The 22,768-nt window shown below is 48.8% G+C and overlaps 1 protein-coding gene across 3 annotated transcripts in view; it reads left to right on the forward strand.

Moving 5' to 3' along the window:
- LOC108023696 (transcription factor Sp9) overlaps nt 1-22,289 on the forward strand; it is a 29,085-nt gene extending 6,796 nt beyond the window's left edge. For 2 of the 3 annotated variants that reach the window (XM_017093320.3, XM_044093076.2), the window contains exons 3-4: nt 18,514-18,830; nt 19,633-22,289. In XM_017093320.3, coding sequence (XP_016948809.1) covers nt 18,514-18,830; nt 19,633-21,397 — 2,082 coding nt within the window. In that variant the 3' untranslated portion in view covers nt 21,398-22,289. The remainder of the gene's footprint in view (nt 1-18,513; nt 18,831-19,632) is intronic. The other variant, XM_017093322.3, reaches the window with a different exon arrangement.
- The last annotated feature ends 479 nt before the right edge of the window (nt 22,290-22,768 follow it).

A 22,768-nucleotide genomic window follows, 5' to 3' on the forward strand; every position in this document is an offset into this window, starting at 1 on the left:
TACCTTACGAAGAGCTCAACTTGGAAATGGCGCCCAAACAGTGAAAGCTTCACTGCAAAGGCGTTGTGAATTGTTGGTTTGTAGAATACTTAACCGTTGGTTAACTAAGGGAAGTGAGCTACCTATGTTGATGCGATGCACGCAATGTATCTGCAGCTTGAAGATACTCCCTTTCTGCAGCTGCCACTGCGGCCCCTCAACCCTTTTCGGTGATGGCCATTTTCGGGTTATTCGCAGCCCGCATCGAGGGTAATTTCGCCGCTTTTCGCGGCGTTGGCCAAGTGCAAAAGCGACGATTGCACAAGCCGCAAGCAGGCACAGTAACTTGTTATAAATTTTGTTGACACGAAGTCAAAGCGTTTGAGCAGCGCTGATTTGAATGCAAGTTCATGAGTTAATCAATTTTAATGCCCGGCCACAGCGGCACGGCAGCTTGGGCAGCATGGCAGCATGGGCAGCACGGCACCACAACGAGTTTGCGTCGATCGATCGACGATCGCAGGCACCATACCCAGTCTTGAGGAACCCCTTCTGCGCGCCCCTGGCAGCCACCCTCCTTGAGCAATCAATCGATCCAGCCTCGCCTCGCCTCGAAAGCAGCATCGAATTGTTTGATCGTGTTGTAAATTTCTGCTCGTACCAAGTATTTTCCAACTTGGTGACGGCAGTGCTGCGATGGCCGACTCCGGGGCTCGCAAACTGGCCTTATACGGACCCGAGAGTCGGGGCAAGACATTATTTATTTATATGTATTTTTTATAAAGCCTTGTATAACTTGATAAAAAAGATACAGACAAACAACGGCAACGAGCAACATCGGCTGAGCCGGGCCGCAGATTGGGTTACGTTTAAAAGTTTTGTGCGCTTGCAGAATGAAATGATTTATGGTCTGAATTACAGATAATTGTGATAATCATACCGAAAAGGTTCGGGCGCAGTTCGCATTCGCAGATATTTCTCGCTCTCGTCCCTGGCTCTTTTCTGTATGTATTTTCCTTTTTTTGGGCCTGGAATCGATACAGAAATCGGGGCTGCACAGGGCTGGGAGCGGGCGGAGCGGCACAGAAAGGCGGCCATATAGGTTCGAGGGATGCGTGTCTGAAATGCATAAAAGATTTCATTTCGCAAAGAGGTAGACGCAAGCGGATTGGGGAATTATGAAATGCTGATCAAACTCGGGAGCCTCCGAGATGTACCTCCACGTTCTGGGATAGTAAGAGGTCTGGAAACCTAATACAAAGTATTCTGATAGTAGTAGACAAGAAGACTGGAAGTTTTTACAAAAATGCCTCAACAGAGTGTGGGTATATGTTTCTGTACACAATAACTTGTACTTAAATGTGTTCAGCACTTTCCACGATCTATCCCCTACCTTTATGTGCATCTACCCATATCACTCGGCGTCTTCCAGGACCTTTTTGACTTGTTCACCTCACACATGAGTCCTTTTCAGCTGAGCATCACTTAGTCTAATTCCCCACGTCTAGGCATTCTGCATAACAAAGGTTTTTGCTAATTTCTTCACAAAAAAGGAAGAGAAAAGAAAGGAGACCAAATGCCAAAGCGGAGATAATTCCGACACACACGGAATTATGGAGAAAGAAGGGCGCAGAGTGCTCAGATTTGTCAGGAGATTTTCAGCTCAGGGGCATCTTAACAAGGCACAACACTGTGTGGCCGATGACGATGGTGATGATGATGACGACGATGATGTATACTACATGTGTATACTCTCGGACACATTCTCCCCGGGTTGCAGTTTGTTTTCGTTACGGCTATATAGTGCTTTGGCCTGCTCAAGCGCCTCGGTTTTTGGTTTATTTGCTTAGGCGGCTTAGGACCGAAATGCCACAGAGGACTTATCCTACCCACACCACAGCCTTCCCATGCCATCCCATGCCGTACCATCTCGTGGCATCCCATTCAACAACAAAAGAAGATAAAATCCTCTGTGTTTTGCTGTGCATTTCACAACTTTTTATGTGGTCATATTTCTTGCAAGTGCTGAAGTGTGCCCGACTGACATCCCGAGATGGGCTGGGATTTTGGGGCCCCCTTCGAATGACAGGAAACGAGCGCCGAGCCGTAAAACGCTTCAACTCCTCGGCATGTTTAATTGCCGTTAGTTTTTACACTCGCCAGCGAATATCTCATCGAATGTCAAAGCCAGCCCACAAAACTCAGCTGATCTCCCGCGTTCGCCTGATTTATGTGGTAGGTGCTGATTTACAAGGGGGCAGGGGTTTCGGCATCTTCTTCGATTGAATAAAGTAAGGCCAAGGATAGGAGGTTTCCCTCAAAAGCTGATTCTCCGCTTGTCCGTAACTGTCCGTTATGCGGAGTTTGTGCTCATGACTCACTTTGTTAAGTATTTATAGGGTAGATTCAGTAGAAGGCCCTTCTTGGAAAGGGCTTTCTTCGTTTGTCCGTACTGTCCGTTATGAAGAGAGTCACTTTTAAGTCACTTAGCTTAGTAAGTATGTACATATTGTTCTTTGGCTTACCCGTTTAGCTGAAATATAAGTTAATAACAAGGCTAAAGCATATCCCCCAATGCTTCCTCCTATGAACGCCCATTCATAGCTTGTCCGTAAGTGTCCGTTATGTAGAGACTAAGCCCATTAATCACTCAGTTATATATAAATAGATAGATCACACATTTAAACATCTTAATTACACCTTCGAACAAGGCTGTTTAATTGGGTATATCATACGAAAGTCAAGAGTATTTGAGGCCCTCGACTTTTCCTTTGATAGCTCCCACTCTTCAAAGTTCTTCTGCCGACCGTCTGTCAGCACTTCCAAAGGAAATCTCTGCCGCACAGAGCCAGCTGTAAATATTGTGTTAAACATTAAATGAAGTCGTTAAAATCGTTTAATGATGCACTCGTTAGTCACTCGCGTTGACAAGTGAGGTGGCCTTTTTGTTTGGGGATCCCGGGGAACTCGGGAACTCGGGAACTCGGGAACTCGAATGATGCCGACTCCTCCTACTTTTTGGCTGCTTGGCAATCTGGCGCGTCAGAATCAACGGGCATGACTTCAGTCGGCTGATGTCAAAAGGAATTGAAAGGATGTTTGATGGCATGCTAAATTGACAAATGCATGCAAAACACTTTTCGGCTGCCGCATTTGCGCATACCGCCTCATTATTCATAGCTAGTAAAAAGTTGCATGTTGCCGCCGTGCGGCGAAGTTGCTGCCGCTGCTGCTGTTGTTGCGTGTAAGTTGCCATGCAATTGGCAGTGCCTCATTCCGATATAATCCCACTGTTCTGGGGGCAATTAGCAAATGGGGGAAGGGTCTGTTCTGGTGCTTTTCTAAGGCCCTTTTCTTCCAGTATTTACCTAGGCTGCGTTGGGATGCCCTGATGCTGTGGCATCAAGTGTTGCTGTTGCTATTGTTGCCGCAGCTGCGCAAAGTCAAACTGTTTTGGGGGTCTAGTCATAAGGTCAAACTGCGCGCATTATCAACGCTGCCACAACAGCAAAATCGGCAACAATTTGGACACTGGAAAAAATTCTTTAAAAAATACGAATAAATTCAGAAACCATAAAAATAACAACTAATAAAATTTGTAAAAGTAAAATGTATATTTATTTAAATGTACATAAAATCAAGTAGTTCTTTAAAGAAAAAATTTAGAGAGCTCAAGAAACTTTATAGAATAAAAAAAGAAGGAAAAGTGCAAAGAGCTCAAGAAACTTTATAAAATGAAATGCACATTTTTCAATATGTTTTTTTCGAGTGTAGAGCAGCAACATTATGCTTAAGCGCTGCAAGCGGTTCGTGCTTAAAAGCGCGCGACACACACACATATTCCGGGGAAACATTGTTGCTGTTGTTAGGCCCGCCAGCAACATGCAACATGAGTTGCTGTTGCAGTTGTTGCTGTGGCCGCCGCGCTGCCTGCTTAAGATGTATCTGCTGTGATTACCACCAGGCGAGCGTGTACTTAAGCATTTTATATGCTTCTTTTATGCCATCTTGTCCTTGTGCAACATCGCGGGTTGCAAGTTGCTGGCTGCTAGTCGCTGGTCGCTGCTCGCTGGTCGCCGGTCCCTGGAGACCGAGTCCGAAATTGGGTTTATAACTTTGCGGCGAGGCGCGCGTTGAAATGGCGTTGATGATGTTCATGTTTCATGTTTGTGGCTTGATGAAGCGCAACGATTATCCCCGGCAACAACAGCAACAGCAACAGCAACAGCCACAGCCACACGGGCTGTAAAAATATGCCACAAATTGATTGATTTGCCACGGCACGAAGCTGAGCCAAAGACGCTTGCTGCTCGGCCACGTTGCAAACTCGTTTCAGTTTCAATTTCATTTTTAAAGGCATTTTCCCTCAGTTGAATTTTTATATGCATTTTCCTGCCAGCCAAAAGTGGGCGTTCTTGTTGCTGGCGTGCCAAAAACTATCTGAACATGGCGACAAAATATGCAAAGCAAAAGGCAAAGCAAGCCAGGGCCCCGAAATGCAATTGAAACGCAACGAAAATTGTGCAACGCCTACTGCAACTCGGATGCAGGCTCAAGTATTTATTTTTACATTTTTCTTTTTCCTTCGCTTCGATTTTATTTTTATGGCGGAACTGCCACACAACAATTTCCCAATTGAAATGTGTACGCGAAAATTGTTGCCGCTTGACAAATAAGTTGCATGCAAATAGCAGCAGCAGCAGCAGCAGCAGCAGCAGCAGCAGCAGCAGCAGCAGCAGCAGCAGCAACGGCAGCAGCAAAAGCATCAGCGGCAACAGCAGCAACTGCAATTGCCACCGCAGCAATTTGTATGCAATGAATTAAATTCCAGGCACACAGTTTTCTCAATGGCAAGCTGGCAGCGGGGTTTTCCATTGATGAAAATCACCAGGCTCACCTTTGACCATCTGGGTTGTTTGTCAACTTGACTTGACAGCAGCAGCAGCAGCAACTCGAAGAGCAGCAGCAACATTGGTTGCAAGTGGATGAAAAGCCCTTAAACTTGCAAGCTGTAGAAACACCAAAGGAAAACTTCATAGAATGAAGATTATAATAAAGACCCCAAACAAAGCCATAATCTTAAAAATATTACGTCTGGTGACCCCGATTTCTATACTTATTTTTTTAGTGCAATTGTTTGTCCTTTTCCAAGTTTGCTTTTGTGTTTTGCTTAAATTTAACTAAAAAGTATTGAATTTAGATTTGGTGACCCCAACCAATAATTTTATACTTTGTACTTAGTATTGAATGGCATACTTTTTATATTTAATAAATTCCAATTTGTAATATCTGAATGACAAAATATGGCACATTCTGTGATTTAGTACTATTGAGAGTAATTTTAGGAAGTTCTTTGTTTTTGATTTTTCGGCTTTTGTGATTTGCTTGACTTACTCGTTGATTTATCCACTGTGGCTTGTTGACTTGACAAATTCGTTTGGGGGCAGTCGCTTGTCCGACAAATGCAATTAGTTAAACGAATTTTGAGCCAAGTCTCGGTTTCGCTCGGCCATCGAAGCGTTTATCAACATCAAATTGAAAACTCAAAATCCAGTCGACGGTCGACGGAGAGTTTCCCACATTCGTCAGCCTGCAGAACTGGGGAAGAGCTGCTTAGGGAAAACGTCCGGGGGAAGGGGAGGGAAATTCGAAACTGAGAAAATGGCCCCGAGGGCCAGCAAGTCAAACGCCAGACTCCGGTTGTCTGGCTGAAATTGTGGGTAATTTTCGGGGTTACCTTCGCCCGGTTAACATTAGCGTGTGTGCAGGTTGTAATTTTCTACTTTGCGCCTGGAAAAGCGGCGAAGAAAGCGCGGGGGAAAGTGGCGAGGGGAGGGGGAAAGGGAAAACCTTTCAAGAGTCGATCGTTATGTCTGTGGGGCCCACAGACAGCCGAGACGGGCCAACCGCCGGCTCATAAAGGCCACCAAAATCGAGATCGAAAGCTATAGTACCTCGTACTGCTGTCACTTCCTAATGGTATAATGAGCTCTGCGATACGATCGCTGGTGTTTGTTGCGTTTTGTTAATTAGCCATTTAATGCCCAATAAAACCGGGCGGCACTGGCAATAGTAACAACAATGGCACTGCCATTAGCCAGAATGCGATTCGGAATCAGAGTCCACAACACGACTTTTGATTTATTGAGTCATTAAATAATAATCATAATTTTCCTGCTTAGCCACTATAAAAAGCCGTAAACACCGTGCCAAAGAAGCGTTGCCAAGCGTCGCAGATCGTTATTCTTCGCATTTTTTGTAGAAAAGTGCCTGGGAGAAAACGGGCATAAGTGCCGAATGTTTGTAAATATTATTTAAATAACTCTGGGCGATTTGATTGATTATGGCGGATGATTTTTATAATTCCCGCTCTTGGCTCAGAAGCAGCCGTAACACCTTTCCTCCCCTCGGCCCGAGGCGACTGCAAGTGTCTAGTTTACACTTTGCGCCCAAATCCGTAGAGCAAGTCCGAATGAATGCCGCCAGTCAGGGCAATTTATCAAAGAATATTCAGAATGTCGGGCTGCAGAGCTGGTTACATCTTCAGCTCTTGGATTATGAAATTAAAATTTATAAAGACACTAATCGAAGAGGAACTTCTGCTGCGACTAGCCGTCATTAATCAAAGTCGGCCCACGGGCTCTGGGCAATCTTCTGGCCTGGTCATCGGCGCTTTGCGCTGGGCACTGTCAACTGGCCGAGAAGCGAATAAAATCGGACAACAGAAAAATAAATATAAAAATGCCGCCGAATAAAGAAATCAATAAGTCAAATTGCCAGCTACGGACATGGGCATTTTCATTATTTATTATTAAACGAATTGGTGCAACCTTAACTGCCAAGCCAATTGGCTACCGGTCTTCTGCCTTCTGTCTCCGGTCTTCAGCTCCCAGCTCCCAGCTCTCAGCTCTTGGTTCCAAGTGGCCAGTCCCCGGTCTCCGGCCATCTTCGACTCCTGCGAAATGCCATTCGAAATGAATATGCAAAAGAGCCGGGCAGCAGCGAGAATAAATAAATATAAAATCGGGGGAAACGGACACGAAAAACGAAAACCGGCAGCATTTTGGAGCCGCGGCCCAGACAGCTGGACAAGCCCTCTTCACAGCGGGATGGCGGATGCGGCCATGTGGCCATGGAGGAGGGTCTGGAGGAGGGCCAGGAGGAGGGTCGGGGGGCCAGGCCAAGCCAGGCCCCATTCGCTCTTATTTAGCTAATTTAAATGAGCTGCAAACAAGCGGCTACAAAGGAGGGGATACCCAGACGACTTCGGGGTGCCCTATAAGGTGTGGAGTTCCTAACTGAAATCAAAGAAATAAATTATATTCTTTTAAAATCAGAAATACTTTATATTATGATAGGATCTACTCACAAGCACTGAATTCAGGAATCAAAATATAAAAAAAACCTTTTTTAATACATTCAATTGTCAAAGTTAAGATAAACAAAACATTAGAGATATTTTTGTTAAAGCCCAAATCAATACAATATTTTTGTTTATTTATAAAGTTAATAAACAAATGCTTAAAAAGACAATCCAAAATGTATTTGTACTTGGACTATGATAACAGAAAAGGAAAGTTTGCTAAACCACGGAACATAGAACTAGGTTTTCTTATAAATAGGGTATGCCAACCATCACCCTTCCAAGCTGAGGACAAGGCAAAGCGAGAAGCTGCGGGCGGTGTTACGGGACGCTCTTGCCATTTATCAAACATTTCGGGTAGGCGGCGGCAGCACAACAAATTGATTTGCATAACCAATTATAAACACATTCCGTAGGAGTTGGCCCCCGTATAACCCCGGACAACCAAGCGCATCCCTGGACGCCTTGCTCTCGGACTCCGGACTCCGGACTCCGGACTTGGCCACTGCTTCTGAGGCCAGGCTCAGTCTTTTGTCCAACACAAATTGTCGCACTTTAGCAGCACAACAGAGGCCACGATGGGGGGCGTTTGTCCACAGACGGGCGGATGCACATACTATACCTGCCAGATTTATTTGCCATTGACACGAACCGCGTTTTTGTCTACTTATTAGCCGTGGCTGCTGCTTTTACCAGCTTATTTGCTCGGCTAAACTGACCAGAACAGAACAGAACAGAACAGGGCATTAAAAAACAGATAATGGCATCGCCTGGCCCACTTAGCCATCGCCGATCCCCTATTTAGCCAAATGCATGCATATGGCTTATGGGGTGGCGTTCGGAGCTGTAGAACAAATCTGATTGCACATTGTACAACCATTAAACGAGTCACGGCAGCGGGAACTCGGCTAAAACGCCAGTCCACATGACAAAGGTGCATTAGCCAAGGGCTTTTCAGCGCTTTCCGAAATGGTTTTCCTGCCTGCGGATTTTAGAAGCCCAAATGGGGCTTACAGTTTTGATAGGATATATTTTAAATGTTTTGGGTTTAATGAAGGTGTTTGTACTTGTAGATATGGATTTAATGCACAACGCAGAACATTTTCTGATATATTTACATTGAAAATTAGATTATAAGTGCGAACTCCAGGGCACTATTTTCATTTTTAGTTTAAAGAGTGATTTAAAGAAGGCGGTCTGATAAATTTGCAGCGAAATACATCGGTACACTAAATCCTTTAAATGTAAAACCATCAATATTTCGAACAACTAGGTTTAAACTGGCTTTTAATTTCTAATAACTAAATAACTAAAAAACTGCAATTGTGAGTTAAATGTAAATTATTTTCAGTAACTCCCAAATCCCTTTGGTTTTCCCTCCCATTTGCATAGAAAAGGAAAGCCGGAGAGCTGAGGTGTTTTTGTGCAGCCCATCACTTATTAAGCACTCGTCACTTTTAATTAAAAGTCGCCGCCTGTGCCGCAGAGTTGTTGGCCAGGTCCGCACTATTTGGCCAGGTTGTGTGCGCCGAAACCCCTTGGAAAGTTTTCCTGGGGCTGCCGCGGGGGACGGGGGCTTCCGGGGGGCTGCAGCTGCATGCCACTGCAATTTGCAATTACCACAAACACGCGGCGCAGAAGCCAGCAGCAATATTGCATGGCAAAAGTTTTGCAATTAGAACACTTTTCGCGTGGTTTTAATGATAACACATGGGTGTGGGGGCTCTGCGCGAAGGGGGCGTCGGAGGGGCGTGGCAGGAAGCCAGCTTTTAAGTGTGTCTGCGCAGAGAAAATGCGCGAAAATTTCGAGTGAAAAACGCTCGGGGATCCGTGTTTTTTCGGGTCCTGTTGTTTTAGGCCTTCCGTGGCACATTCTTGGCATAGTTTCGGAATCAAGTGGAAATATTGCTGGGCCGAGGAAAGCCAGCTTTTGTGTGCCATTGTCCTGCGTGGTCAAGTGCAGCCGGCGGACAATGGGTCTGTTTTTACAAGAACTCTCTCATTAGAGCGCAGATTTAGAGCAAAGGTCCTTTGTCCTGGCTGCAAGCGGGACAAAGCGAGTCCCATACTTGGGCATAAGTGTTTGGTGTTGTGTTTTCTTTGCCCTAAATCAGGCGCTCTGCACTGGCATTAAAGGATTTGCAGGATCAGGCGACGGATTTCAGTCAGCTCTGCAGCGCTCCTCTCTCCCTGACATCCTGCGGCGATAATCGCTGGCAGGATCACAGGATCGCCAGCGCTCTCTCCCTCTCGTAGACCGCTAATTTGTTACAAAAATTGCACATTTCGGTGCTCGCGCCATGGGGTAGGAGGTCCTTTCCCCTTCCCATCCATGTGCAGCATCCCCTCTCTGAATCTGTGTTTTATTGTTGGTTCTTTTTGGCCCATCCATCACCGCCATTTGGCAGTTGCCTCCTCCTTTTCACCCCTCCCCGTCCCTGGCTCTCGTTCATTCACCGGCGGCCTTGCCCTCTGACCTTCGTCTCCTACTGCGCCATTTCGAGCATTTAGCGGCACTTAGTGCACCAACCCATCTCTTTCAAGCCACCCCTCTCGAATGGCTCTAGGAGGGAGAGAGAGAGGGCAAGCTAGAGATACAAAGTACAGTCACCGCAGGAGAACTTAATGATATGATCACGGAACCTCCCTAGCTCGAAGTACCTCTTCAATACCAACATCCATTTTGATTTCGGGAACTTTAAATATAATCAGGAGTTATGTGTATAGGAACCTTTAATTAGGATTCTTTAAAAATAGTAGCAGGCAAGCTAGTGATACGAAAAGTACAGTCACCGCAGGAGATCTTTATGATCACGAACTCGAAGTATCGAAGTATCTCTTTTAAATAAAAGCTGCATGACAGCCATTTTGATTTCGGGAACTTCAAATATAGTTAGGAACCGTTTGTATTCGGAACTTTTTAGCAGGACTTTTCGACAATGTTTTTGTATAGACTTTTATAAACAGGCAATAATAATATAGAGATGATTTAATCGAATGAAAATAAATATGACGATAAAGAGCACTCGCTTATAGTGAATAAGAATTCAGATACAAGCCCGCATGCCAGCAAAATTGTAAAAGTGCACTTTATAAATACCGAGATTTATGTAACGTATTCCGGACGAGGGAGACAGAGCGAATCGATTGTCTCGCCATAAATATCATTATCGATATCAAGCTGGCTTTCAATCAAACTCATTATGCTAATGAAGACACACAGCTGCACACGCCTACACACAGATACGCCGCACACACACACCCGGCACAGGCACCCCACACACAGATACTCCTGGTCGCCGGATGACTAAGTGGGTGAGTGAATCGAGCCGACTTGCGATCGATGCGACTTGACTCTCGACCAACTCGCTTTGGGGCTGCTTAGCCATCCAACTAGCCATCCATCTGGGCTCGGGTTCGGGCCTGGCCCGGGCTTGGGTTCCAGTTCCCTGGTGGCTACAACATCATTATCGTCGTGATGATCATCGCCGGGCCTGACCATCGACATGAACATCGACGGCTCGCGGCGACGTTTAAATTTGCTCATACTATAAACAAAATGAGCCAAAGATTCTATCTGTCCGTGTAAATATTTGTTAAAATTAAGCTTTCAACTGAGGAGCTTCAAAAATTTTAATTTTCGCATCGCCTGCGATCTCGGCCCATCCGCTTGGCAGGCGCTCAAGTGGATCCCAGATCTTCCCGCTGATTGATGCCACAGATCGGCAGATCGTTGTGGCTGACAACGATTAGTCTAATAGTTGGTAATTTTATTTGATTTAAGCGATTGCCCTGCGAGTGATCACTAGAGATCGGCTGCCATAACTCGGGAATAACACGGCAGTCTCCATTGTGGCTTGTCAGCTGTGTGATCGGCGATCAAATAAGGTCATATCTTACTCCGATCAGGTGGTGACAGGTAGATCGGTGATTAGAATTAGATACTAAGTGGGAACAGCCTCGATAGGCAGTACCCATCAACAGTTTAGTCGCCTGTCCTTGGACAACCAGGTGAAACCCTCTGGCCCCCAGTGTCCTGGTCGCCATTCCCATAAAGGCCCATAAAGGGTGTCTTGGCTTCGCCTAGGCCTGGCTTATTAGTCGGCATCAGCGCAAAAATTTGTTTGCATTTTTAATGTGTTTCTTAAGATATGCTGCTGCTCGTGGCCTGTGGCCAATGTTTTGTCTTCATTTCGTGGTTAGTTTTTCTGTTTTCTGTTATTTTGCGCTGTTTTTGTGTTTGCTCAAATTGGCCTGCAGCCACGGGCAGACATGCAAACCTTATGGGGCTCTGGACGGCCCGAGAGCCGTGGCCACAGCCGCAGGAACAACACCTTCGCGAGCCGCACACATAATTCAATTAATTTGATTTAATTGCCGCAATGAAAGCGGCGCATAAATTGCATAAATTAGCCACGAACTGAGCAGTGCACCGGCCATTAAGCGACCACTCAAAGTGCCCAAGTCAGGGCCGAGTATCCTCTTTATGGCGCCTAGAGCGCGCTGATTGGAGGATTAAACGTGGATTTATGTCCTCAAAACGCTCTCCAATTGGCAGCTCCACCCCGCCACTGAAGCCCCTTCTAAAGAAATAAAAGGGTGGGGGTATGGCCGCTGCCACCAGAGGGTTAAAATGTGAGCTCACCGCCGCTGGCAAATATCTTTTATTGTTGTTTTTGCCGGCTAATGACGTTGCAAATTTGCGGCCAACGTTGTTGCTGTGCCTGTCAGCGTTTATTTTGTTTGAAGCCCCCCGCCTCTGCGCCAAGCAGTCCCCCAACGTGCTGAAAGTTGTGAGTTTTATGAAGTTTTAAGCAGGCTCTAAGTGTAATGCGGCTTGAGCACGTCATCAGGGGAAGTTCGGAGCGGCGCGGGCTGCGGAAACGTGTGAAGGAGTCAAGGATGAGGTGGGCTAAGGCGGCGAGGAAGGGGCCAAGGGGTTAGAAACGGCAGGAGTGGGTCCGAAAAGCTAATTTTGCTCGGCTTTAGGGTTTAAAAAAGGAGTAATCGGGCAGTTAGCAGGGGGGAAACACAGCAAATATTTGGGTAAATACTCAAGTTTGGGGCTTAAGCATTGTAATTTAAATCAAGAATATTCAAAAACCATTACGTGTTTGTGTGGGACTTGCAAGTTAATCAACAAAAATTAACGAGACCTTATTGATCATTGAAGGGGTGCTTGGCTTCCTATTTCCCCAGCGCTTTAGTTACTCAACACACTGGATTCCACGGCTCTGGTGCACTGCCTGCTCCTTGGCTAACCCCTTTTCCCGGGCAGCCACAGCCCCCTGAAACCGAGCACAATCAACCCCAATTACGGCCTGGAACCTGAACTTAAACACCCGAACAGGCCAGAGCACTCGCCGTAAGTTCGGGTTCAAATTAATTGCAATCCGAGGCACATTAAATGTGACCCGCTTCGAGGGGGAGTCCTTTTGGGCCGCACAGTCGATAGTGTCATGTGGCCCTAATGAGCGGTCAGTTAATCACGTTATTCCAGAGGCCGCCCGGCCAACCCCCAGGGGCTGTTGGCAGCGACCAAGGCCGGGCCCAGGGCCACGGCCAAGTGGAGAAGCATCAAGTTAAGGCATTTCCTAAATTAAAATCTCCTAAGCGAAAGTCTCCTCTCTCTGTCCCCCCGCCAGCGCCGTCTCGCTCGCGCTGCCTCTGCAGCCGTCTCCTTCCCCTCCTTATTGCCGCACATTAAAGACACTTTAATGCACTTCATCAATTTGGGTTATGACTCCACCTCGCCTTCAGACGAATCGCTCGGCTCGTAATTATCGGCCAGCTTTAGGATCAGCGCAGACGTAGACCTGGCCATACCCTTCAGAGGGGAGCTTATCGTAAGATATGGGCCAAACGGGGGTGACCGTTGCGATCATATCATCGGTAGCAGATGACAATGGCTCCATGATATCCCGAGAGATAGGTTTTTGTTTTCAAGTAGTCGCCCGAAATAGAGTATCCGTAGATCGCACTTGGCTCCCTGGCACCCCTCCCCCAATCCTTTCGAGAAATTTCTCAAAAAATAATAAATAATAAAAAAGCGGCGACGGGGCAGCCAGATAAGGATGAAGCACAGAATAACGCACAGGCGAAGAAGGATGAAAAAATAATAATAAAAATTATGATGAAAAAGTCTGGAGCTTTGGAAACTCCATTAATTTTGCCCGGCTACTTCTGCACCGCCGCGTTTTCGGAGCGTCATTGTTAATGAGTTTTCGTGTATGGCTTACTTATGGGCTCTGGGCCAGGGCTCGGGGCGCGGGGCGCAGAGGTCCAGGAGTCCCGGGGACCAGTTCCAAGGAACTCCGGAGCCCCAGAGCCCCAGAGCCCCAGAGCCGAGACAAAGTTGACCGGGGCTACTTCGACTACTACGCTTTTTAATAAACTTCTGGGACAGAAGCGACTCGGTTCCCACGCTGCTTTTAATTTGCAAGGCTCCTTCGCGCTCCTCCAGAGCCAGAATCAAAGCCATTAGTTTACACTTTACATGCTAATGGAAGGATGAGGGTCTGCCGGCTGCTGGCTGCTGGCGGGGATGTATATCCAGGTATATATATGGTCTGTCGGGTCTGGTCCCTCATCCTTTCGAGGGCGAGTGCCTCGAGCCCTGGGCTTTGTGGCTTCTGAATGGGGAGTGGAGTGTGGAGTGTGGAGAGTCGGGAACCGGGAACCGGGAACCGGGAGTGGAGGCTCCTCTGCAGCCGAAAATAAAATCGAAACCAATGAACTTTTTTTAATTGCCTATGAAAATTGTATCTGCCCGGCTGCCCCGCGCGATTCTTCGGTCGACTCCCGGCCAATTCTTCCAGCCGCCTCTTCAGCGTATGCGGTAGCTCCCTCCTCCCCCTGCAGAGGCCGCAATTTGCAGATTCTTCAATATTCGCGTTGCGCCGTTTTATGTTTTCTTGCGTTTGTTGTTTTATTTGCGTTTTGGCGCCGGAGTTTTCGGCTTTTCCCCTCCACTGCTGCAGTTAAATGTTTTTTGTTTTTGGCTTTGACGGGAAGAGCGGCCTTCGCTGCCTTGCACACACTGTGCCACAAAGTTTGGGGATTAGCTGGGACTGATTCCCGTTGATGGATGGCGGTAATTGTCGGCTTCGATAGTGGATTTTCAGCAGCCCATTTTATGGCGGAGAAAACTCATCAGCAGTGCAAATGGCAGCGATAATTGGAAATGACTTAAAGCGTTGCCACCTCATGGGGCACCATTTCAGCACTGAACGGGGCTCTTCCTACGAACGCGGGTTCGTTTTCTACAAGCACCCGTTGATCCTTTGGATTTCAACAACAATAAATAGGGCTAGTTTGGGCTAATTATGGATCCTGATTACTCCTGGCCAATAGCTTCCCCCTCGACCCAGGCCTTGATTTGAAATGCAGATCTGCAGCACATCCGAGCCACCGCCTCCAAGGCGGATCGGGTCACAATGGCTAACAATTTGTTTGGCACTCGGGCACCCTAGGGGGCGCCACTTGGCGCCGGTCGCCGGCCCGCGGCGGGTCCAAAGACCCATCGATCCCAGCGGCAAATTAGCCACTGCAACGCCCCACCCAGGGGAATCGAGCCCGGCCCATACACGGCCCTCCATGGCACACAATGCCAGCCGATGAATAATGAATTGCTCTGCGGAATCGACTTCAAACGCAGAGCGACCTCGACCACAACGAATTTAGATTTTTCACATTTTTATTGTTGTTTGCCGACACGGCGATGCAGCGCAGTGCAGCGCAGTGCAGCGCCCTCCCTCTCAATTTCTCCGCCTCCTTTCTCCGATTCTCCGGCTCTCCGGTTCTCCGGTTCTCAGCGATTCTCCCCGGCTCATTGTAAACCATTAGCGACGACACCTGCTGTGAAAATTATGACACCGCCTCCGATTGATGTGCCCAACTTGTTGCCGCTCTGCCACACGGGGCACAGAAAGAGATGGCCGATGCGGGTGCGAAAGGGACGGCGGCCGGGCGCTGAGGCAGATAAAAGGTGAGGAACCTGCAGCACCATTTGCTGATAGCGCCCGCTGTGAACTCGGCCAGGGCATCCGAAGCGGAGCCCGAGGCGGGAGCTGGCAGTGGGAAGGCCAACAGAGCCGGGCCCCACCTGCTGAGTTGACCAAATTTGTTTAGCTCGCGCCCTCCTTTGATCTGCGAGAGACTCCCGACTGCCGGTTGACATCCGACTGTTTTAATTAGGCCAACTGCAAGGCCTCCTAGGGTGACAAAGAACAGGAAGGGAAAGGGAAATGGAGCGGTTGCAGGGGTGCTTAAAAGCAGGTTGGGATAATATCAGAGGTGAAATGAAAGGAAGACTTCATTTTCAATCGCCATGCTTTATAGGTGAGCCATACCAGCTATTACGATATTCTCTTTATTAAAACCCCTTCCGTTAATTGTAAAGAACAAAACTGGAAGTATACATTTGTATGATAATAAATGTTACGACACAGTACCATCCACCTACACCTCATCGTTTGAACGAAACCTCAAAGGCCCCTCAGGCCCCGTCAATCACAACTCTGATCGATTAATCAAACCGAGTTGCGTTTTAATTCGCCCCAGACTCATGCTCCCCTGCCTGACTAGCTGACTAACTGACTAACTGACTAACTGACTAGCTGACCAACTGACTAGCTGACCAACTGACTAACTAACTGCCTGACTCGCCTGCCCCGATATCATTTTGTATAATTTATCCAACACACACTGGCTCAGCGGCCATTACTCATACGCGCAGTTGCACGACGTTGAAATTGCCCCAATTAAGTGTGCGCTTTTCGGCCCGACTTCGTTTGGCTTTATTTTGTTTTCGTTTCTGGCCAACCGAGGGGCCAAAGTAGTTCGGTGGCTGGATGCCCAGATATCCAGATCCCGAAGAGCGGTCCAGAGCTCACGATGCGAATGGGTGATGTCATTAGGCTGCCAAAGCACCTGTCCAGCGCTGGAGATGAGCACTCTGGCAATTGAAAAAGCGGCAGCGACATAAACGTGCCGCAAGGAGGCGGAGGAGCAGATACCCAGGAGAGCGAGGAACTGGCCTGCGATGGGCATAGGTGGGCGGTTGTGTGGGGGATTCCCGGACCAAAGGCCCTCCTCCCAATTTCTGGAGTGGCCAATTACCGGCCGAAATAGCAGCTTCCGCGGAGGCTCTCTGATCCCGATCTCGGCCTGATTGCGGGTTGCCACAGCCATCCACTGAGCCACTACTGCACCACTACTACACCGCGCCACTGCACCACCCCCACCCCTCCACGAACCGCCAGCCAAACGGTAAAAGCTCGAAACTAGGCAACTGTAAATCGGCCGAGTCGAGTCGGTAAACTATTAACTTAATTTTTTTGGACAACTCGACGAGGCCACGACTACTGGGCTATGGCCGAGGTGCACTCGAACAAATAGTTGCCATGGAAAGGCACAAGAAAGTGGGAAAAATAAAGCTGGATTTGGGAAAGAGTTTAAACTCAATTTCAATTTTTAGATTTGTTCATCATTTTAACAAATTTGAGAGTGCCAAAGTGTACGAGAAACATATGGTTTATATTATTGTATTCTTTTTAGGCTGCCCCAAAAATGGCTTGTTGAACTTACTAAATCTGCATCTCTGTCCAGTGGTGACTACTTTTCAGACTCCTGACTTTTAAAACTACACATTAGGAGCTATTAAAAAATATAAATAAAGAAAAGAGCACCGGCAATTAGAGGAATGGGAAAATTCGAATTGACTCATTTCCGCGGTAATCGATTGGCGGCAGATTGATTTCGGATCAGTGTATCTGGTGCTCGGCGCTGCGCCTGATTGAACAACTTTTACCGTACTGCCAAAGTTGTCCAACTCGTTGTTGACAATTCTGGCGTTGTTGTTGTCGTTGTGGTTGTTGCTGCCGAGGCTCTTGGTTGCCTTTACCCAGGTTGTTGGCTGCGGCAACTCAAGCAGCTGGCAGGCATGAAATGTGTTTGACGAGGATCAAAGGATCGAGGAACGGAGGGTCGGAGGGTCGGAGGGTCGGAGGATCGCAGGACCACGGATTGGGGAATCCGACCCAGAGAAATCCTCGACCTTCGTCAATCAGGCAGCAGTTTCGAGTGAGAAAAGGAGAAACAAGTGCCGGAGTGGCCGCTAGACAAAAAGCGGAATTGAAAATTAGTTTTGGCCAAGGCCGAGAAGGCCGCCAGGCCGGGCAAGGAATCCCCACAACCGAGCCGACTTTTAATGACTTCCTCCCAAAACGCAGCGCTCGATTATAAGTGTCTGTGGGAAAAAGGCTGTGTTCTATATCGAATGTGTAATGCTCTGTTCACCCATTAATTTGCCGAATCCCCTGGGTAATGGGAAATATAAGTAACTTGAAATTCGCTCAAGAAATAGCACCACCTCTGGTTTACTTGGAATATACCTAAAAAGCATCATATATCTAATTAAAATCATTCGCTATTAGGAGTATTGTAATATTATTAAATAAATACTTACCTTTAAAATACACTGCAAGGCGTATTAAATCCCCTGCTTATCTGCTCATTGGAAGAATACGAAAGTTAAGGTACTTTAGGCTTTGATACATAGGCACCTCTTATGAAGATAAATATTCAAATAATTATTTCCCTTGAGAACATCAAACAAACCATATTTAACACCTTTTAAATCTATCCCCAGCTCACATAACCCCTCTTGGCCAAAAGAGTATCCACCGAACGCCAGGGACCGTAGAACGCGGCCCATTCGCAGCGTAAAAGGGAATTTCAGTTTTGATTTACGTGGCGAATTAATTTTGTGGGCTGCCTCCTTGGCCTCTTGGCCCCTGGCCCTCGGCCTGCCCCGTGGCCCTCCTGTTAACAGACGTTAGAAACCGTTGGCCGAAAAACAGAGCCAAATCGGGCAGGAAGCGAAATTGAGCCCGACTAATTCGCATTTAAGTAATTTGCAAATTCCCGCGAACGGCAGTTAATTAAGAAATGCAGGCGTTCCCATGGGAAAAGTTTTCTAGAAAGGCGTGGGCTTGAGGTGCATATCACGATTGCCATATTAGGGAGGAAATTGTTTATGCAGTATTGTATGATGCAATATTCCCTTTCATTATTTTAAAATAGTATTCATTAACAATTTGTACAAAAACCCTTAATCTTTCTATTTTTGCACCACTTCCATGCTAATCGCCTTCTTCGTTCTCTTGCAGGACCATCCCAGCTTGAGGGGAACTCCGCTGGCCATGCTGGCCGCCCAGTGCAACAAGCTGTCGAACAAATCGCCACCCCCGCTGGCCGACGCCGCCGTGGGCAAGGGCTTCCACCCGTGGAAGAAGAGCCCCAACTCGCCGGCAGCGGGATCCAGTGGCTCCTCCGGAGGAGGGAACGGCGGCGGGAGCAGCGCCGGCCAGCACTCGCCCTGCGCCATCTCAGCGGCCAGCTCGTCGAGCTCCAGCGGATCGAGTGGAGGACAGTCCTCCAGGAGCCACTCCGCCAGCGCCAGCACCATGGTGAACATCACAGCTAGGTAAGCAGACAGGCGGCGCACAGCGATCCTCCGGGGACGCCCCAGCGGGTGGATGGGCTCAGGCCTCTGACGGGATCTATAGAAGTCTTTAGATAAGAAGATAAAACCAGGAATCAGTTTGTTAGGGCTACCAACAGGAAGTTACCACAATCATTTAAGCATTAATAAGGCTATGACTTTTTTCAAAAGACAAGTCAGGGATTCCGAAAAACGCCTATTCAGGAATTATTTTAGATGAAACACGACGTATTTTGATGATATAGTACCATCTCTGAGAGATATATCCTGATGATATAGGGATGAACAATACGTTAAAGTATAGGCAAGCGCTTCTAGAACACAGTATTGCTTTTGTGAGAGCATATACCAAGATGATAGGTGTTATATTTGATGTTGGATTGCTATCCTTGGGAGAATATTCCATATGAAGGATCAGTATTCAGGATTACTTTCCTTGTATAGTGGTGGGCAACACAATTGAAGTACAGTGAAAGGCTAGTAGAGTGCAGGTTTGCTATTTGTTGGAGGATATATAAAGCTGATATAGTGGTAATTAAGATTTTTGAAGCATAGCAAGAGTTTAGGGGAGCTATCCTTGAGAGGAAGTACAGAGATGATACTTGAACTATAATCAAAGGCTTGCCACGCTTTAGAGCGTGGAATGGTAGTGGTAGGCAACATAGAATCCTGGCCTGCCGTCCCCGAGATCCACATCCACCCACCTGCCACGGGACCTCCCCGGGGAGCGCTGTGCGCGGAAAGCCGCAGCAGCTGGCCCTATACGACCCGCGAGTAATTTCAGCATCTATCCTTACAGCCGCCCCCTGGCCTCCTCCTGCGCGGCGGTGGGCGGGGGCTCCGCCTCCTCGGGCGGCGGCTCCTCCTCCTCCGCCGCCTCCGGATCGCACTCCTCCTCCGCCTCCGCCTCCTCCTCGTCGGCCTCCGCGATGGCGGCCGCCTACGGATCCGACCTCTACTTCCCGAACGCCTCCACCTCGAACATGGACAACCACCACATGCACCAGGGCCTCCTGGGCAAGGTGGAGGCCGGAGCGGCGGCCTTCGGGGGCGTCTACTCGCGCCACCCCTACGACTGGCCCTTCAACGCGGTGAGCCACAAGGAGGCGGCCAGCGTGAACTCCGGCTGGTGGGACATGCACAGCGCCGCCGGCTCCTGGCTGGACATGGGAGGCGCCGGCATGCACTCCACGATGGCCAACTACGCCAGCGAGAACTACAGCTCGGCGCTGAGCCACTCGCTGCTGGGCTCCGGCCAGCACCTGCTGCAGGACACCTACAAGAGCATGCTGCCCGGCCAGGGAGTGGGCGTGGGCGGCGGCGTGGGCATCGGCGTGGGCATGGGCGGCTTCTCGCTGCCCCACAGCTCCCCGTCGGCGGCAGCGGCGGCGGCGGCCACAGCGGCAGCAGCAGCCGCCGGCGGCTCGCCCCAGGGAGGCTCCCCCTCGACGCCGTCGCCGCGATCCCAGCGGCGGTATGCCGGGCGGGCAACCTGCGACTGCCCCAACTGCCAGGAGGCGGAGCGCCTGGGCCCGGCCGGCGTGCATCTGCGCAAGAAGAACATCCACTCGTGCCACATACCGGGCTGTGGCAAGGTGTACGGGAAGACGTCGCACCTGAAGGCTCACCTGCGGTGGCACACCGGCGAGCGTCCCTTTGTGTGCAACTGGCTGTTCTGCGGCAAGCGCTTCACGCGCTCCGACGAGCTGCAACGGCACTTGCGGACGCACACCGGCGAGAAGCGCTTTGCATGCCCCGTGTGCAACAAGCGGTTTATGCGCAGCGACCATTTGGCCAAGCACGTGAAGACGCACAATGGCACGGCCGGCCACCAGGTCAACGGCCATGGTGGCCACGGGCTGAAGAAGGGCTCCTCGGAATCGTGCAGCGATTCGGAGGAGGCCGCCAACCAGTCGGGCGAGTCCAACGGGCTGGGCGGCGTGGGCAGTGGCCCTCAGACGGGCGGGGTCGGTGGCGGCGGGGGTGGCTCGGGTCCCACTTCCGGTTCCGGACTGGCCGGCGGCAGTGGAAGCGGAAATGGCGGTGGCAACGGCCCGCCCGGGGGCAACTCCTCCGGCGGCGGCTCCAGCTCCACCTCCAATTCCAATTCCAACTCCGGAGGGTCGAGCGGCTCCGTTTCCGGTTCCGGTTCTGGGAGCAGCCATCCCGGCACCCCGACCTCGCTGCACGCGCACAGCGCCAATGGCACGTCCAGCAGCCTGCTGGGCGGCGGTCTGCACCTGGCCACGCCGCACCAGATGGTCGCCGCGGGCGGTTCGCCGGTGATGCTCCACCAGCAGCAGCAGCAGCAGCAGCAGCAACAGCAGCAACATCAGCAGCAGCAGCAGCAGCACCAGCAGCAGCAGCAGCACCTGCAACAGCAGCAACACCACCAACACCTTCACCAGCAATTCGGGCAGCAGCAGCAGCAGCAGCACCCCCATCACCACCTGCACCACCATGCGCACCACTCGCACCACCTGGCCACCGGCGGCTCCCCGGGCCTGGACCCCAGCTCCCTGGTGGACATCAAGCCACCCATGGTTTGAGGTTCGCTGGGACCCTTCCTCTTCACCAACTAGGGAACGGGTTCCATCGCTGACCTCTGATGTATCACCTAAAGCTAACGCGGCGGTTGTACATATTCGATAAAGCCCGCTCTACGTGTCTATGGCGCCTATCCCCAGCACTAATCTGAGATCGATAAACGATATCTTTTGCTTGTAGCCTACTTGTTTAGACTAAGCCATTTTCTAGTATATCTAGGTGTATCCCTGAAAATACCGAGGGGAGTTCAAGTTTTTTTTGTATTTTTTTTACTAGCCCTATGGATATGTAATTTTTTTGTAGGCCCTAAGCAAATATATATACGATATTAACCAAGAGACAAGCTTCGAGCACCACAAAAAACATAATTATGCAATTCTAAACGGAGGAACCTAAAGGATATGAATAAAAATACGGATATTGAGCGGGGAAGACATCATAAATATATTTCTAGTCCAATTATGAAGTGTGAGCGAACCAAAATTGTAAAAAAAAATTGTATCAGGGGGGATTTGAACTCTGGCCCTTGTAAATTAGCATATGGCCCTCAATTATTTTTGCTATCCCCATCGAGTCGATCAACCGACATCGATATCGATATCGAAAACGATATCCTAGACGCTAGTGCTTTAATCGATCCCAACTAAACAAAATGGAGAAAACCAAGCTAAACTAAATGTGTTTTTGTTGTTTTATTTGAACTAGGCTTAGGGCAGATACTTAGATACTTAGCACACACACACACACACACACACACGAAACAGCGGATGCAAACAAACAAAAACAAATAACGCAATTTATCATCTTCGATTACTTTTTTTTGTCTATGTAAATTAATTATTTAAAATACGAATAAACTATTTAAATTTCATTCAAAATAAATGTACAACAAAACGCGAGAGTCTCCGCTTCATTTGGGCCACGGACTCAGCGTATGGATATGGGGCTGGAACGGAGACTAAATCAATTTGGAGAATCAATCTTTGTATCTGCAATAAGCGTAAAATATGTTTAACTGATTTTCGGGGGGTGGCTGGGTCTCATTTTTATCTGGGGTGCTGCCGAACTGCTGGACTTCCGGTGGCCCCCCACTCAGGCCGGTTCATCTGGTCGTTAACGACTTTTAACGCTCTCAATCTGAGGGATACCAGGGCTCGGGGGTTAAAAGGTCGACCCCGATGTCCTGATAGTCCGATGTGTGTGGGTGATTTAAATTTTATTACCGTGAACGGGGCAGGGCACCCTCGCCACCCGCAATCCTCGAAACAATCCTCTGGAACAGATTGCCCGTCAAGTGGGTGCAGATTGTTTCATCATCCCCTTATGTGCTTCCCTGCCCCTTTGGAAGTGGATTAAGCTGCGCAGTTATTTTT

Source organism: Drosophila biarmipes, chromosome X (assembly GCF_025231255.1).
Source record: "Drosophila biarmipes strain raj3 chromosome X, RU_DBia_V1.1, whole genome shotgun sequence".
Classification (NCBI taxonomy): Eukaryota; Metazoa; Arthropoda; class Insecta; order Diptera; family Drosophilidae; genus Drosophila; species Drosophila biarmipes.